This window comes from Borostomias antarcticus (genome assembly GCF_949987555.1).
Source record: "Borostomias antarcticus genome assembly, chromosome: 21".
In the NCBI taxonomy this organism is placed as follows: Eukaryota; Metazoa; Chordata; class Actinopteri; order Stomiiformes; family Stomiidae; genus Borostomias; species Borostomias antarcticus.
In genome coordinates, this window is record NC_140254.1 from 9,981,567 (window position 1) to 9,998,846 (window position 17,280).

Genomic DNA, 17,280 nt, shown 5'->3' on the forward strand with positions numbered 1-17,280 from the left:
TCATTTTCCCTACTTTACCCATAACTTTCAAATTAAATCAGTTGAAATCATCCAATTCGTACATGTGGGGAATGTCATCTCACTTTTACCAGGACTGGGGAATGCAGTGTTGGTTTCGGTGTTGATAGAATATGCTGCTATCCACTCTGAACCCATTTTCCATGAAAACAGCATAAGGGCCTATTATTAGGCCTGAGCAATGTTGGTTGTTGTATGTTTGGTATTGATTTTTTACTAGCCCAGCATTTTACTATAAGCTACAGGCTCTGTTGCGCACGTATACAGTGACATTATTGATCTCAAATGTTTTGAACTCTCAGGGCAACATATTTACAAGCAAAGGCTTATGGGAACAGAGATAAATGTTCCACATGGGAAAAACTCACTTGTTCATTTTTAGCCTACCCCGATTACCATCTTCACATTGTGCCGGCCTAAATGGTAGGCTACCCTTTAATACCCTTTCAACAATATTGATGTATTATCTGAGACTAGATTTTGAACATTAATCATCAAGACAAAGTTTTTTTTTTTACCGAAGCACCTTTTCACTCCACCGACGGCAAGCCTGATGCATGTCAGTGATGTGTAACCTAAATACATCCATGTGTGTAGCAGAGACAGGACCGCGACACGGATGACCTAGATATGTCCTGTCAGGCGTGGTTGAAAGTAGGTGAATGTGTGCCGTTCTTTCAGACCAAGGTAATACAGACATTTGCAGAGGCGCTATAGCTGAATAAATCCTCTCTGATCCGCCTGTCCTGCCCGGGCGAGGGATTGTCGGTCCACAGAGGGTAGCTTGGCACGTGACGTGCAACGCAGCTTTACCCTCCCCTCCGCTCAAATCACCATCCACACAAGTAGGGCGCATGGAAAGTTACAGCCCATAAGATCCAATGTGCAGTCAGTCCCTTCCATGACATCCTGGCACAGTCCTGATATTGAGAATGAGCTTCATTGATTGCACAGGAAGCTGGTTGTGATGGTTATATTGTACGTGTGTGATCGTAATGTTATATTCAAATGATGATTTGAATATATTGTGATGTTTAGGCTACATGATTGTATGATGCTACCGTATAATGGCTGATGTGTTGTCCTGGCCAGGGCTATATTTAAGAGTGTGATTCATGAAAATTAATGGTATTATGAACAAAAAAATGACCAATGGTCCCCATATCATATGTAGTAGGCTATTTTATTATTCAGAATTGAAGATGGGAGCCAATACAGATCCAACAAGATGTGTGAGGGAAAGGGTGAGATGATGCTGATTAACAACCCATTCACTTCTCACTAGACTGGAAACAGGCTCCCAATCAACTCTCACTAGACTGGAAACAGGCTCCCAATCAACTCTCACTAGACTGGAAACAGGCTCCCAATCAACTCTCACTAGACTGGAAACAGGCTCCCAATCAACTCTCACTAGACTGGAAACAGGCTCCCAATCAACTCTCACTAGACTGGAAACAGGCTCCCAATCAACTCTCACTAGACTGGAAACAGGCTCCCAATCAACTCTCACTAGACTGGAAACAGGCTCCCAATCAACTCTCACTAGACTGGTAACAGGCTCCCAATCAACTCTCACTAGACTGGAAACAGGCTCCCAATCAACTACAGTAAAGGGAAGCCCATAGTGTATTTTTCAGTCACAGCCATACAATAAGAATTTGTTCAAAAAATACATTTCTTATCCTTTCCATTTCTTATTTACTATTACAGTATACAGTAGATTTAAACTAAACCAGAATAGTCGCCCAACAGCTGTTATAATGATCTCATGGTTTTTAAAGTGCAGTTTGTCTACAGTTTGACATTTTCAGTTGTAGTGGTCATAATTCCAGCACAATGAGCATAATGCAATTCTATAATAAAACAGATGCCACACCAAACCAAAGCTATTATTTAATCACGTTTGTGTGTATCATGAATTGTTGAATGGAGCCTTGCATAGCTTGTGACTGATAAAAAGGAAAATATATGTATTTAGATCTATTGATACACGAAGTATGGAGGGATAGCATGGGATTGTATACATCTTACTTGACAAATTACTCTATTCTATTATCAAGTTATTCTAGTCTTGCCATAATGCACAATTAGTGTAGGCAGAATAGTGCCTTACTGAAACAAGCTGTAAATCAGTGTTGTATTTCTGTACTACTTTAAGGATTTAACATTATTGTCCCATTGTGAAAAACGGTGACAGAAACTATATCAAAATGATATTAGTGCATGTGCAAAACATGTATCTGCATACAATGAACGTAGGGGAAACAGTAAGATCACACACAGGGTTGCAAAGGGGTGGTAAATTTCCAGTAAATTTCCAGAAACTTCCCTGAAATTTACCATGTGAAGTAAAGCTTGGGAATTTTGGAAATTTTGATCTTTTTTGTAACAGCTTTTTTTCCACATTTTATTTTATTTTATTTTATATACTTATTTTAGGATTTTATCCCATTTTCATCCAATTTGGTAACCAATTTACCCTGACCTAGTGTTCAATTACCCCCTACTAACTGTAGGGGGTTGGGTGACGAGGATTTGTCACACAACCCGGCCGGTCAGAAATGCGAAAGGGAGAGACAACTTCTTGACTATCTCTGCTCGCAACCGTAATCCCAACACCGGACAGGGTTGCTGTTGTGTGACGAACTCTCAAGCTGAGATTAAACTAACCATCCTTGGGGAGCGGTCGCCCAATAGGCCCCTCCCTCTAGGATCCGGCCATACTCGGATCTGGCGAGACCAGCGGTTCCCGGTGGGCAGCTGCACTGGAACACAATGCATTAGACCGCTACACCACCACAGACCCCAATAGCAGGGAACTTAAATGTAGCCTAGTCAGGAAAAAAACATAAAATGCAATTCTAGATCTTGCAGCATGATATTGGTTAAAACAACCTGATTTAAAACAAATTCAGTTGAATTTCAACCCTGTTTTGTGCATTCCTCCATCACATGTGCAGTGCATTCTTCCATCACATGCACAGCTAATTCCCAGCATCCTGCACACTAAGAGGGCTGCAGAATCCATTAAAGTTATACTCACAAATAGATTAAGCAAAACACATTTTTAAACTAGAAATGTTTGCCTGCATGTCTGCTACAAAGCAAAATGTTTATATTTATGTATGTTTATGACAAGGTAAATACAGTTGGTATAAATAACCCCAAAATTCCCAGTTAATTCCCATAAATTCCCATTAATTCGCATGGAAAGTTTCCAACATTGAATATTCCCGGAATTTTGCAACCCTACACACACAAAACCTCATGTCTTCCTAGGTGATAATGCCCTCAGACCAGCTAAGTTAGCTCCGCTAAAAAGATAGTTTATACAGTACTTGATGTAAAAAAAACAGACCCATAATATTGTAAATTCTGATGGTTTGCAACTACTACTCAAATCAACATAACACAAGATGGATAAATTATTAAATGAAGACATTCTCACACACAAATTACAAATGTAGTATATCTGTATAGCCTAGTGGTGTATGTCTGTGTGTGTGTGTGTGACTGACTGTGTGTGCATGTTTACATTTGTGATACGTGCTTGATTGCATAAAATAACAGGTGTAACTGAAGTCACTTGAGACCTTGTACAGAATGGAAAGAAAACAGGGCAGAATGGAATGGATAGTAGAGACAGATTGGGTGATGGTTGGTTGGTTTTTGATGTAGTGGTACATGGATACAAAAGGAATTCATAGAAGACATATAGTTGCTGTTACTGGCCAAGACACTCTTTTTAAGACCCTCAGTTTTCTTATGGGACATAGTCCAAAGTGACAGAGATGAGAGTGTTTACAGTGGCCTATATCACCAAGACTACTCCCTCACTGTACTTGGTTATACAAAAACTCATACAAAAATACCCCCGACATCACATTCAATGAGTACCAGGGAATTGGTCATGTTTAAAAAGTGCCCTTCGATAAATTACCATGTTTCTTGCCCCCTGGAGTTGTCCGAGATTACTGATCTCGGGTCAGTTTGCCATCCCCTCAACGCTAACTTTATCTATTGTTGGGGGACAATGCTACAACTAACCTGAAACCAGTTACTCAGGGAAACCTCCATCCTGTCAACAATACTGGGTGCCAGTGGGCGGGGTTATGGGTGGCGAGATTAGGTAGAAGGGGGGAGGGGCACTTCTGTAGGAGGAGTGTCTCATGCTTCCACATACTGGGGAGGGGGCTGTTTGGGTGGAATGGCGACCACCTCTTCATAGGGGGGCAGCAGGACCTGCAACACAACACAAGATTGCATGTCGGGTTACTGTGTACTTAGTCACGGTGTGTGTGTGTGTGTGTGTGTGTGTGTGTGTGTTTGTGACAGTATGGTCAAATATATCCACTGCTTAGGGCTTTATCAGTCTCTTTCGCCCTCCCTCTCTCCCTCTCTCTCTCTCTCTCCCTCTCTCCATCATTGCCCTCATTAGGTGTGGCTAGCTGCTGCATGTGAGCATCTGCCAATTCCTGGTGCTCTTAAAGAGAGGCTAATTCAAGTCAAAGGTGCATGCTCTGAAAAGCTGTTAGAAAACCACTGCTATTTCGGGAGGGAGGGAGAAAGAGAGAGAGAGCGAGAGAGAGAATGACCTCCAGGGGGGTAGAATTCCCTAGTTGAGTCTAGGAGGCCTGAACGCATCACTGAAAAGATTTGAAATGAGGTGGAGAAGCACGAACTGTTGCGTAACGCGCTGGGAGAAAAAAATGGGGGCGGGGGCTCTGCTTTGATATCATTAATATAAAAAACCCGACAGATAAGCAGCTCGGTACTTAATGTTCAGAGGTCTTCGCTGAAACCCATTTAACCAGACGGCCGGCCAAACTGTATAACAAGATAACATGCTCTATTCATATGGGCTCAGATGGAATGGGATGATGTGCAAGTCTGTCTTTGATATAACTACTGGTACACGTCACATATTGTACCTAGCTATTACACATGTGCTGTCTGGACCAAGAGCCAGAGATCTTTACATGAACATAATGAACTACTAATGGTCACTTCACCAATCATTGAATTTAGATTTTAACTTTCATATTCACAAACCATTTTATCCTTTTTAGCCAGATAAGCTATTAGGAACAAATATATTTATTGTAATTGATTAGATATGAATACTATAGTATTCATCCAATTGTTTATCAATATAAAACCTTATAGTAAGCTTACTTCCACTCAATATGACAATTTGTTTGAAGTCAATATGGCATTTAACATTGCATTAATCATGACTTGTCTTCCTCAGTTCAAGACAGGCAGTATGAGTGACTGTATCTGTACAGACAGACAGGTAGACAGACAGACAGGTAGACAGACATGACTGTACAACGTGAGAAAGAGATGGGGTTTACTGTAGTAGGCACACCGCCGTGGATTAAGGTACAGACCGTACCGTAGGTAGGACAAAGACAGAGTGACAGGGGGACAAACGGATAGTGTCCTGGGATAATGCCTTCGAGGAAACGCTGACTCGATGGTAAAGAGGACCAGCTGGGTACACTGAGCCAACCATGCTGATCCAATCACAGGTCAGACACACAAGCCCAGTGCACCAATGACAATCCACGGACGGTGAGTCAATCTACTGGGACCAACTGGATGATGAATATGATGACTACTTTGTACTTGTTTACAATACCATTATAACAAAACTGTTCTAAGCTATCCGTCATGTGTGTGTGTGTGTGTGTGTGTGTGTGTGCGTGCGTGCACTCACGCATGTGCGTGTGCGTTTGCCCTGTAGGAAGTGACTTACCGCGGTGTCGTTTGTTGTGACGTAAACCAGGATCTCCGTGGTGCCTCGTCCACTCACATATCTGTAGCAGTTCCACACGCAGCCAATCAGGTAGGCCTGTGGGGGAAACCCACCAATTACCTTTCATGACATCAATTAATTATCGCATCATCCATTGGTTCCATTTTCAAGAGTCATGCTTCGTGTTTGGTTTGGTTTGGTTTATTCATACATCATCATGGAGCATACTCTATGAATTTGTACAGTACATGGACGTATGAAAGGGTCACCCCAAGGAAGCGATTTAAAGCTTTTAGTAGGTGGCCCAGTCTCCCACAAACACAGTGGCAATAGTCAACAGCAGTGTTCAACAACATATATAACAGACACATAACAGACATATAACAGACAATACAGGACGATATGAACAAGATTCTTGATATAATCAGTGGATATAAGTTGATAGAAGTTGTGTTTTCAGTTTTTTCTTAAAGATTGAGATATAATGTGACATTTTTAGACTCTCTCTCTGTATACAATACTGAAACAGGTACATTTTAATTTCCTTTTTTCCCTGTGATTAGGGTCTTATTTCTAGTGCTATAGGTATGGTGAAGAAAGAAGACTGGAATGAGGTCACATAATTTATGGTTTAGTTTATGAGCAATCTGGTACATTATGCAAGCATTTTGATAATGGTTGTACTCAGCAAGCCTCAGCAGATTGTAGCGGTAGAAGTGTTTTGGTTGGAGAGTTATAACCCTAACCCTATTCAGACCATGATATGGCACGTATGACTTTCTTTTGGAGAGTCTTTAGTTTTTGTAAATAGGTTGGAAATGTGTTACACCATATGATATTACAGTAATGTAAGTGAGGCTCAAATAAAGTTTTATATAAAGTGAGAAGTGCAGAGAGTGGAAGGAAGTGTCTCAACTTAAAAAAAAAAACAACAACTAAAAAACAGCAGTATATTTGTTTTTTTTGTTAAGGCATCGATATGACATTTAAAGTTCAGAAATTCATCAATGATGATCCCTGACTCTGTAGAGCTGACTCTTGATACTCTGTCCATTTATGGTGAGACAGATTTTTTTTTTTTGATTTTTTGATTTAAACAAAAGACTATGTAATTTGTTTTGCTGACGTTAAGAGAGAGATTGTTGCACCTGAACCAGATATCTATTTTCACTAGCTCATTGTTTGTGATTTGTTCAAGTGTTGTTACTGTAGATCCATATGGGGGAAAAAAACAGATGTGCATCATCAGCAAATAATACTTGATGTAGTACAGATGTGGAGTCAACAATATAATTTATATATAAGATGAAGAGAACCGGCCCTAAAATGGAACCCTGGGGGACCCCATGATTGATGGATTTATAGGATGATTTATGGTCATTTACATAGACATATTGATATCTTCCAGATAGATAGCTTCTGAACCAGTCTAACGCTAGGCCTCTGATGCCATAGTGTTGCAACGTATTAACAAGAATGTCAAGCTCAATGGTGTCAAATGCCTTAGATAAGTAAAAAAAAAGCCAATACCATAGTCACCTTTTTTATTGCATCATTGATTTGTTCAGTTAGATCCAATATTGCCATATCAGTAGTATTGTTTTTCCTGAAGCCATACTGGGATGGGACTAGGATGTTTAGCTTGTCCAGATAACTAATAAGTCTATTGTAAACTACTCTTTCAAGAACCTTGGAGAGAGTAGGCAGGATGGAGATTGGACGATAGTTGTTCAAATCAATTTTATCATCTGATTTGAAGATTGGTGTAACTCGTGCTACTTTTGCTGTTTGGGGTACTGTTCCAGAAAGTAGAGATAAATTAATACAGTATGTAAGAGGTTCAGCTATTACATTAATGATGCTTTTGAGAATTTTACTGGAGATTTCATCAGCTCCGGCTGAATTCGAGCTGTTCATATTCATGATGATTTTGCAAACTTCATCTTGATCAGTCGGCTTCATAAAGAAAGAGTTCAGATAGTTACTTATTAGGTACTGTTTAAAAGAAGCATCCTGAGGTTGGGAGATTTTGTTAGCCAAGTTTTCTCCAATGGAGTGATGATTCTCGTTGTCTTTTATTATTGTCCTTGATTAGCTCTGCGTTGTGTTTTGATTTCAATAAAAGACGGACCCCCAATCTCCAAATATATAGAAGGTTTGACATACAAAAGACGATGGCATGGCCTAATGTACAGTTGACCTCTCTGTATGCTGTCTGGACCCAAATCAAATTATTGGTCTTATGTGGTTTGAGTGTCCCCCCTCCCTCGCCTCTTCTCTGATAAGACTGTCTCTCTGGTCTCTTCTGTGGCCTTGTTTTGTCACGTTAACCTACGCCGCCTCGGCGCCCAGGCCTTTATCTCTAACCACAACAATGGTGTTTGGCACAGAGTGTACCAGCCATGGAATGTCTTTATCTCATAAGTCTATGGAAGAGGGACACCGTTTCTTACCGAAAACTCAAGCCGACAGCCATACTCAGAGGTCAATCATCATAATTAGGACAGGACAGGATAGAACAGGATCATATTAAAAGGCACTTCTCTGAAAATCAACCATATTCAACAGGAGACAAAATAATTATTAAATTTATCAGCAAGACTGACGTTACTGGTGGCATTACTTGTGTTATGGTTGTCAGGGAGCACAGGTGGTTTTTGGTCCCTATTCAAAACCTTATTTAATACTCTCCAAGATTTCTTACAATCTCCCTGTGATGCTTTTATAAGTTCTGCATAGTAATTACTCTTACTTTTCCTAATAATGTGTGTGAGTTTATTTCTGTAATTAGAGTATTTATTTTTTATTATTGGAATTTGTTTTTTTTATGTAGCATTTATATAGTTGATTTTTGTGCTTAATCGATTTTAATATGCCCTTAGTGAGCCATGGGATTTGAGTGTTTGTGCTGCATATGACATTCTTCTCAGGAATGGTCCGTTGAATGGACTTAGTGATTTCTTTAGTTAGAGTGACAAATGCAGCATCAGCATAGATACAGGCATATATTTTGTTCCATGCTATGGCCTGCAAGTCTTCATTCAGACGTCGAATGGTTACTTCATTTAGTATCTTTGTTTTTATTTTGCGACGTGCGAGTGGAGGCTTAACAGCAAAGTCAAGAAATAGAACAACAGGAAAGTGATCAGAAATCTCAGAGCACGACTCCTCGTGTTCCCAAAATCGTACATTGTACAGCCCAACAGTGAATGGGATTCAATTGCAAAGTACAGTTACAGAAATATATTATATATATTTATATATGTCATATTATATTCTTCACACAGAGTATTTGAAGTGTCATGAGGCCATCAGCTACTGTACCTCTGGTGCTTTCTCCGTTACTGGTTTAATAGTATGCTAGCCTATGTGGCTGTAATGCCTTCCTCTTGTAGCATGTTAAGCTAGGTTAGTTGGGTCAGGTTTGGCAGTGGAACAGGCAGTTCATTGTCTGTGAGTTGGCAGTGGCCACCTAGCCTGCCAATCCCTTCACCATCTGGTGAGCCTGCCTCATGAAAAGGGACTCAGAGTTAAAGGGATAGTCTGGAATTTTGGACATACGGCCTTATTTCCGACTTGCCCATTATGTTGTTGATTGATATCATTTTCAACTGATTCCATGCTGTCGCTTGTTTGGACGTTCACATCTCGCCAACGCTAGGACGATGCAATAGTATGTGTGTGCTACCAAACTCACTTAAACACTACACAGTGCACCCAAAGTTCATTTGAGTATTTATGCCATCATTAAAAAAAAAAAAGAGTCAAACTGTCGTTGAATCCTTTGGTTTGCGGGGACCTATTTCCTCTGTGAAATAGGGCGGCGGAGCGAAACTTTACTACAGGACTGTAAACACCGGTACTACATTATGTACAGTAGGTAACATTTTGACATGGCCTTCTTCCAGTATTAGCCATTAGCTAACCATTAACAGCTCCTGTTAGTTCCTCTAAATACTAGTAGTTGAACCAGTGGTTATTTATTTATTTCATGGACAACGTGTACTCCATTTAGCTATATCTTAGCTATAGTTATATCGTGTAGAGGACAATTTAGCATCTATTTATCCATTCAGTTGAACGCTAGTGTATTATTTTAAATTGTTTATTGTGCTTTTCAGTATAAACACACAGGATTAAGTCTCTGCAAACAGCCATTTTGTTTGTAGAGAGAGAGAGAGCACATTCAGGCAGTTTGTGCTCCATGTAATAGAATGGTACAAATTGTCGAGCCGGTTTATCTGTGGTTCTGCCCAGGGACTGCTGGCGGAGGGTATATTTTCAGTCATGTGTTATTTTGTTTGTTTGTGCGTTTGTTCGTTCGTCACATAGCAGGATTACACAAAAACTACACGAGCGATTTTCATGAAACTCAATGGAGCTGTAGCATAAGCCAACTTAGAACCCATCCAAGAGACATGGACACTGAACTAGTGCCCCTCTACCCCCCTCTCTCCTTGACAGACCTCGTACACAAGATTTGGTTCTGGGTTGCAGACCAGTCTAATTCCTGTGCTCAATGTCAAGGCTAACTACAGTACGGCTCAGTGCTAAGGCTAAATATATGGCTCTGGATTGTCTAACCAAGTTGAACTGGTTAAACTCTCTCCTCAATATAAATACTGCCCACTCGCGCCACCAAATTGCTAGCTTGCTTTTTGGTGGCGTAGCTGGCTAAATCGGTGTTCATGGTCACGTGTGTTTGTAAGTCAGAGGACCGGAGATCAAACCCAGCGTGGAACAAGTGAGGGTGGAAACCAGCAACGCAGCGAACCCTGTTAGAATAGCAGGTTACCAGGGGAGGATGGATGCTTCCAGTGAGCCAGCCTTACCTTGAAGGAGAGGATGCAGCCCACGAAAAGCAGCACTGCAAAGACTAGGCACATGCTGTTGGTGGACATGAGGTCCTCTTTGTAAGGGAACGTCCCTGGCTGTGTGTGCATGTGTGTGTGTGTGTGTGAGAGAGAGAGAGAGAGAGAGAGAGAGAGAGAGAGATTAGGCATCACAAATATTTGTTTCAGTACTTTTCAGTACAGTAAATGGATGGAGTTGACTATAATCTGCTGTAGTTTGTAGTATGTAGCTGTAGCTTATGTGAATGAAAGGAGATTATGGTTGGGATAAGCAACACGTTAGAGCCCCAACCTGCCTGGTTTAGCTGACACCTATCCCATCCTCTCAGACTGAGACGAGAGTGTGGTGTGAAGTGGCTAAGTCTATAGCTAGCATAGGCAAGGGGTAAAATATGGAACATATATAATTCTAGCTCTATGAATGTTGAGTGTCCTCTCACCAGCTGCTGGACGTAGTCCTGGACAGTGTTGGGGTAAACCATCACACTAATGGCTACCAAGGTGTTAAGGGCAAAGTCGAAAATTTGGTAGCAGAAAAATGGAATGATCCAGGCTGCATGTTGCTGAAGAGAGAATAAAAGATACATGTAAATACTTCTAAGTGTTTTGAAAATGTAAAATTGGTACAGTTCAACGAAGGTCAACATTAAGTGCATTTTATATTCATTGTTTGTGTGTTTTTGTGTTTCCTTACCTTGTAAGCACCATACGTTGCCATACCACATATGAGGATCATGAGCAGGGATATTGCTGTGGCTATACACATATCTGAGGAAAAAAAGAGACAGAAAACGACAAGAATGTACGTGTAAAAAAGAGAAATGGTTAAAAAGGACTCCTATCTGCCTTACTTTCCAGCTATATTGTCACTACTACAAAAAACAATTATAATCAAATGTACTATTTCACAAGCTGGCTTTTATTAATTATTCACATAACACCATAAAACATCACACCAAACATCCTGAATGTTACAATGTTATAAAAAAATCACACCCAGGTGGTGAAGTGGTGCCGTTTTATGAACAACCTCTTCTGAATCAGGTATTGATGGTTCTTTCATCCTGAATTTCATTCATATTTGTCTGTAGTCATCCACAGACATCCCCATCCACAGACATCCACATTTATGAGCAAGTGAGGATCCTCGCTGATTTTCTCTGGGAGTCAAAAGCAGTCAAGATTTAAATGAAACATAAAATGTGTATGCATTTTAAATGACCAACTGCTGAGAGTGTTCTGAACATTCCACCATGTGTGTACTGTGGAGCATGGATTTCCTTCTCTCCTAAGTACCATTCATTCTATATGAGGAAAGCATGGCCGGCTGGAGACAGCTCTATCTCAAGAAGTATAAATGCCGCAGCTGGAGTCTGGATTGAGCAGTGTTTTTGTCTGAAGTTATATGTAAAGGAGTCTGGATTGAAGTGTTTTTGTCTGAAGTTATATGTAAAGGAGTCTGGGTTGAACAGTGTTTTTGTATGAACTTGCCTGTCTAGATTGAAATGGACTTCCAAGACAGCAATGCTTAACAACGTCATGATGTCATATGTCGCCAAAATACCTGTTGGGGGATCACTAAAAAAAATCATTCTGGAGGCTAGGCTAGTTTGCTTTGCAACATCAACTTATAAGTTGTCAAAACAAAAAAGCCATCAAACTGGTATTTATGCTGGCCAGCTAATGTGTTCCCAAATAAATGTTTAAAAATGTTTTTGTAAATGTTTGATACGTCTATTTCAATGCCTGTCGCCATCCAGTCATGACTGTCCCAGTAACTTGGCGGCAGATGGAACACGTTCGTTTTTTTAATCCTGTTTTTTACCAACTGCTAAGACAACAATATAGTTAACTAGTTACTTTAACTACGTAGCTAGCTAAAGATATTGCCCCCCAAATCACCCATTTTACAACTTGTTGATTTGTTCCGTTATTTTTGTTGAACCCTGCAGTTAAAAAGGTCGCCAACCAGCTAGCTAACATTAGCCTAGCTACAGAAGTAGAAAACAGACGCAGGCCTAGATAGCGCCTATTTAAACGGGGTATTTTGATAAAGTGGCCAAATTTGGGTAATCTATATGGTTACTTTCTCGCCTGAAAAAGCATTCAAACTTAAAACTTAATTTAAAGTGACATATTAACAGTCATGCAGACAAAATTGCTCTCCATTGTTATTATACTTGTTGGAAAATTGGAGCGGGCACATGGGATTGTGGGATATCTTGACCAACGTAAGATGCATCTGTGCTGCGATGGTGTACTGTAGCTCAAAAACTGTAGGAGGAGCGGTTTTATTCAGTTTTTGCCCGATTCAAATGATAGAATGTTCTAGGTTTTAAGGTTCATTCACACTGGTGATTTCAACCCTGGAGAGTCAAGCCAGGGCAAACTTGGAGTTGGCTCAGCCTTGAGTTCAACCCTGCGTGTTTTCACACTTGCACTGTGAAATACAACGCTCTAAATGTTCTGGGCTGACTTACCCCGGGGTTAGAGTGACCATTTCTCACTGCATATTTTCAACACAGGTTGAGAATTTAGACATAGTCATTTCAGAATGCGCTCGCCCCAGGGTGAGAAACCCTTGTCATTTCTCACTGCCATTTTCAACCGAGCATTTCAACCATAAAAATCTCAACCCTGTCTATTCACCCCGGGGTCACCATTCACAACCATGTTCACCATTGAAACGAATGCTGCTCCACTCTGGTTGCTAATTTCGAATACCCGTTTTCTAACTTGTCGCCACTGCTACAGTTTTTAAGCTACATGGACATATTATATCTCAAAATGTTAATCTGGTTCCCATGATTCCTACGGTGTGACATTTATACTTCTTGAGATAGAGCTGTCTGAAAAGCGCTTTTCACCGATACGCGTTCACAGAGCGGCTTTGACAATACATGAGGCAGTATACAAGTACTACAGCACTTCACTCTCCTCCTCTCCTCCCACACCACTGTGGGACTACCCTGAACTCTGTACTCAGACGCCTGTACCTATTTTAAAACCGAGGCATTATGTCTCATAAGCATTCCTACACCCTCCTCCTCCCCGTCATCCACCCACTCATCCCCGGGCCCCTGGCACTGCGTCAGCGGCAGTGTAGGGGTTGGCCAATAGCAGGGCAGCCAAGATGGCATTTTTTTAATCCCCTGGAATTAGAACAGTCCGTTTTAATCAGCAGTGTCAGCGCCTGTGGTGAGGAGGAGGTGATGATGAGGATGAGCAGTTTCCAGAGGGAGGTGCTGGAAATATATACACTGTCCAGCTCGATTATGTATGGACAACGAGTTACAATACATTATGTCTGATGAATGGGGCATTCTGGGAGTCGTAGTTGGGAATGTAAAGTGATCGGGTATACAGTAGGAGGACTGGTTGACCTATTCCTAGTCAAAGGGGATTGGGTAGGTATTTAGGAAGCTAACACTTTATTGATCCTCTAAGGGAAATTAGACTTGAGGGGGTTTCCCCAAAACTGACTCCTGAAGAACATGAAGGGTAAATGAACACTGAGTAAATGTTAATGTCAACTGCCCCAGTCACACAGGTTGTAATCCCAAATGAGAGTTTGCACATTTTCAACAACTCATTTCCATGTATGGATATCTGCTCAGTCTGCCTGCAGAGGCTGAACTGTTGCATAGAAAGATGAATTATAATACAGTTTTGCAGATCCATTCCAATGTCGTAGATGTTTGAAGTTTGAGTTTATTTAATTCACAATCGCAGTCTACACTGAAAAAGATTGCAGAATTTACAAAAGTAGCTAATATAAAATGATACACATATTAAAAGACTAAATAAAAGGTCTTACAATAGAGTGAGACAACCATCCTTACTTGCATCATCCATGACATCAAAGTCTGTGCCCAGCTCAGCGCTAGTGAGGCGGTAGTGGTACTGCACTGGGTCATTGAGAGCAGACAGGAGTATGAGTAGAACCACTGCATTGATGAGCTGTCGAAAACAAAAAACATACCATAATATCAATCATAGGGAGTTATTCAGAAACTCACCTGGCTATGTTCAAAGAGACAACAATATGATCAACTAAACAAAAAACTAAATATCTTGGCAGAGATCAAGATGACTGGGGCAGTAGCGCTTGAAATGTTATGTTATTTCAGTTGAGAGAAATAAAGAGGAGTTGGGCTCAATACACAACCAGGCCAGGTCCAGACTGGCTTATGTGCGTGGCTGGCTTGTTTCTGTTCAGGACTGGTAGGACGGAAGCTAGTCATGCCACTGAAATAGCTGTGAATTGAAATGACATGAAATAATGTCTGATAACTTAAGATAGGTCTTGTTGCCTGGACACATCAGTTCCAATGCTTCCAATGCTAATCCAGCACAATGAGAGCGAGATAACCAGTAAGCTCATGAGCTCACAACAACTAGCAGCAGCTTCCATAACATTAATGGTAGCGGTCAGTGGCTAAAGAAGTTACACTGATGATTCCTGTAACGTTAGCTATTTTGCTGCAATTGCTTCAACTTCTGTTTCTGGACAAAGGTAAGGGATAAAAACATTGGAGTGAAAGGATGAAGGTGTGGAGGTTTGGGGTATAGTCCCATAAAATCATCCCCACCGGGGCCTTGAACCCCGGTCTCCTGGGTGGGAGTCCTATGCTCTCACCACTACTCTACTTGTGTAGCTGATATCAGCAGGTTGGTTTTGGTGTCCTTCTTCCAGTCCCTAGTGTGGGTTTAGGTTAGAATAAGGGTTGGGGTTGGGACAGGATCAGATCTATAAGGCAAGGGTAAAGGTCAGAGTAAAAGGATGAACATGTGGAGGTTTGGGGTATACTCCCATAAAGTTATCCCCACCAGGGCCTTGAGTGGGAGTCCAATGCTTTCACCGCTACTCTACTTGTGCAGTGGAGATCAGCAGATTGATTTTGGTGTCCTTCTTGATTTTGATGTGCCGGGACTACTGCCTCTTGTGGTGCCAACAGAGAAATGCAGGTCAACATTCAACGGAGGGAGGGAGGGAGTGATAACCCTAGGTGCGAAGGCTTACAGCCATGCACAAAAATGTGACAGGATCGTCTTGACCGCTGAATTGTTGGACATCTCCTTCATAGACTGCTGAAAGTCCATAAATTAGTCTTAGTACCAGTGGCAATAGAAAAATACATATCGCCATTCCCGTTTAGACGTTATTTGCATTTAATCTGAGGCATAGTCCGTTTTTATTGTAATCGGTCGTTGGATTTGAGGTTTTTGTCGCTGCCCCGACGTCACATCAGGTAGTCAAAAATAGATGGGAACTCGGGCAATCCAAAGGTCAAGGATTTACCTAACTAAATAGCCCTATTTTTAAGATCTACGAGGCTTCCCGTGTCTAGAAACAGACGCCAGCAAAATATAGCACAAGATATTTTGACAAGTAACAGCAGGTCGATGTCATGCAATTGACTGATTTGTTTTCAATTTACATTAAAAAATATGACTGCTCGTTACTGTTTCAAATAGCCTTTAAATCAAACCGGACAGCCGCAGATAGGCCTACATTGTGACATATTTTATAGCCAGGACATCCCAAAATGGCCAATCAAGAATGAAAACAAAAAGGCTATTAGCCTAATAGGCATTTGCTAAATATGATTTAATCCATCCTAATAAATCCTAGGCCTAGCTAGATGTGCAATTTTATTATAGCCTAACAGTACGTTTCCATTAATTGTGAAACTTGACAGGCTATATGAGACGTTGGGAACTGTGAAGCTGACAGCCGAATTGATCTCCTCTGTGTTCCTGGTTTTATGGTAGCAACGTTAAACTTTCTTTCGACAGTGGAACAGCGTTATCGGCCTATAGCAGCGATCAGCTGTTCCGGTAGTGAGAAATAATTGACCCTAGAATGTGTCGATTGTCCAATCAGAACCGAGTGTTTCAGAGCGCCGTTTAATAAACATGCATAATAAAATGCCTTCCTTCTAAAAAGTTATCTGAATAGATGTAATGTCTGCCATGTAGGCCTACCATATAGGCTATAATGTCTCTTACCATGTACCATATGCCCAGGATAATGGTGCCTGTCCGAACATGGCAGCAAAGGCAGCAGCTGATCGAGTACCACCGATCCCACGGGGAAATCATTGTCCATTCAGTGAGACTAGTTCATGTATGCCTCTGAAATAAATGATATAGGCTACTTTCCTAAATGGATTCGGTGAATCGGTGGAGTCCTCGTCGTTATCAGGACCGCCACATTCGTTGACTGTTAATTCGGATTTGCACCGTAGGCTTCCCGTTGTCCACCGTTCGAACAGCTAAACGTTAATCCCGGGAACACGTGACCAAACCCAGTCATTCGTCATTCCCGTCATTGCAAGTGCAAGATCGCCCATAACAAGGCTTCCAACTCTCTACCATAAAAGACCAAACGCTCCCCCGAGAGTGAAGAACATCATTGACATTTTACCCCACACTTCGGGTAATAAAAGGTTTAAAACACAACTGTTCAGACTGGTGGCATTTAAAGACCTTGTGTTGATTTTTTTTTTTTTTTTAAGATCCTCTTTTCTCTCTTTGGGTTGTACAAATGCGCTTAACAAATTGGATTTATTATCATTATTGTAGCCTTCAATTCAATGTAATTTTATTTCTATAGCACCATTCACACAAATCAATGTAGCA

General features: G+C 41.0%; 1 protein-coding gene across 1 annotated transcript; it reads right to left on the reverse strand.

Moving 5' to 3' along the window:
* Positions 1-1,519: 1,519 nt before the first annotated feature.
* laptm4b (lysosomal protein transmembrane 4 beta) lies at positions 1,520-16,867 on the reverse strand. Its single transcript, XM_084455181.1, has 7 exons — positions 16,648-16,867; positions 14,478-14,595; positions 11,330-11,403; positions 11,076-11,198; positions 10,615-10,713; positions 5,783-5,878; positions 1,520-4,263 (listed from the first exon to the last, which is right to left on the reverse strand). Exons 1-7 carry the CDS (start codon positions 16,738-16,740, stop codon positions 4,189-4,191), a joined length of 678 nt encoding a protein of 225 aa, XP_084311307.1. The 5' UTR covers positions 16,741-16,867; the 3' UTR covers positions 1,520-4,188.
* Between the last annotated feature and the right edge of the window lie 413 nt (positions 16,868-17,280).

Excerpts from the sequence above, each read along its gene's own strand:
- laptm4b (XM_084455181.1), bottom strand. The coding sequence starts at position 16,740 with ATGATTTCCCCGTGGGATCGGTGGTACTCGATCAGCTGCTGCCTTTGC. Across the intron at positions 11,404-14,477 it reads TGATGTCATGGATGATGCAA|ATATGTGTATAGCCACAGCA; the intron begins GTAAGGATGGTT and ends TTTTTTCCTCAG. Across the intron at positions 5,879-10,614 it reads GCTGCATCCTCTCCTTCAAG|GCCTACCTGATTGGCTGCGT; the intron begins GTAAGGCTGGCT and ends TTTCCCCCACAG.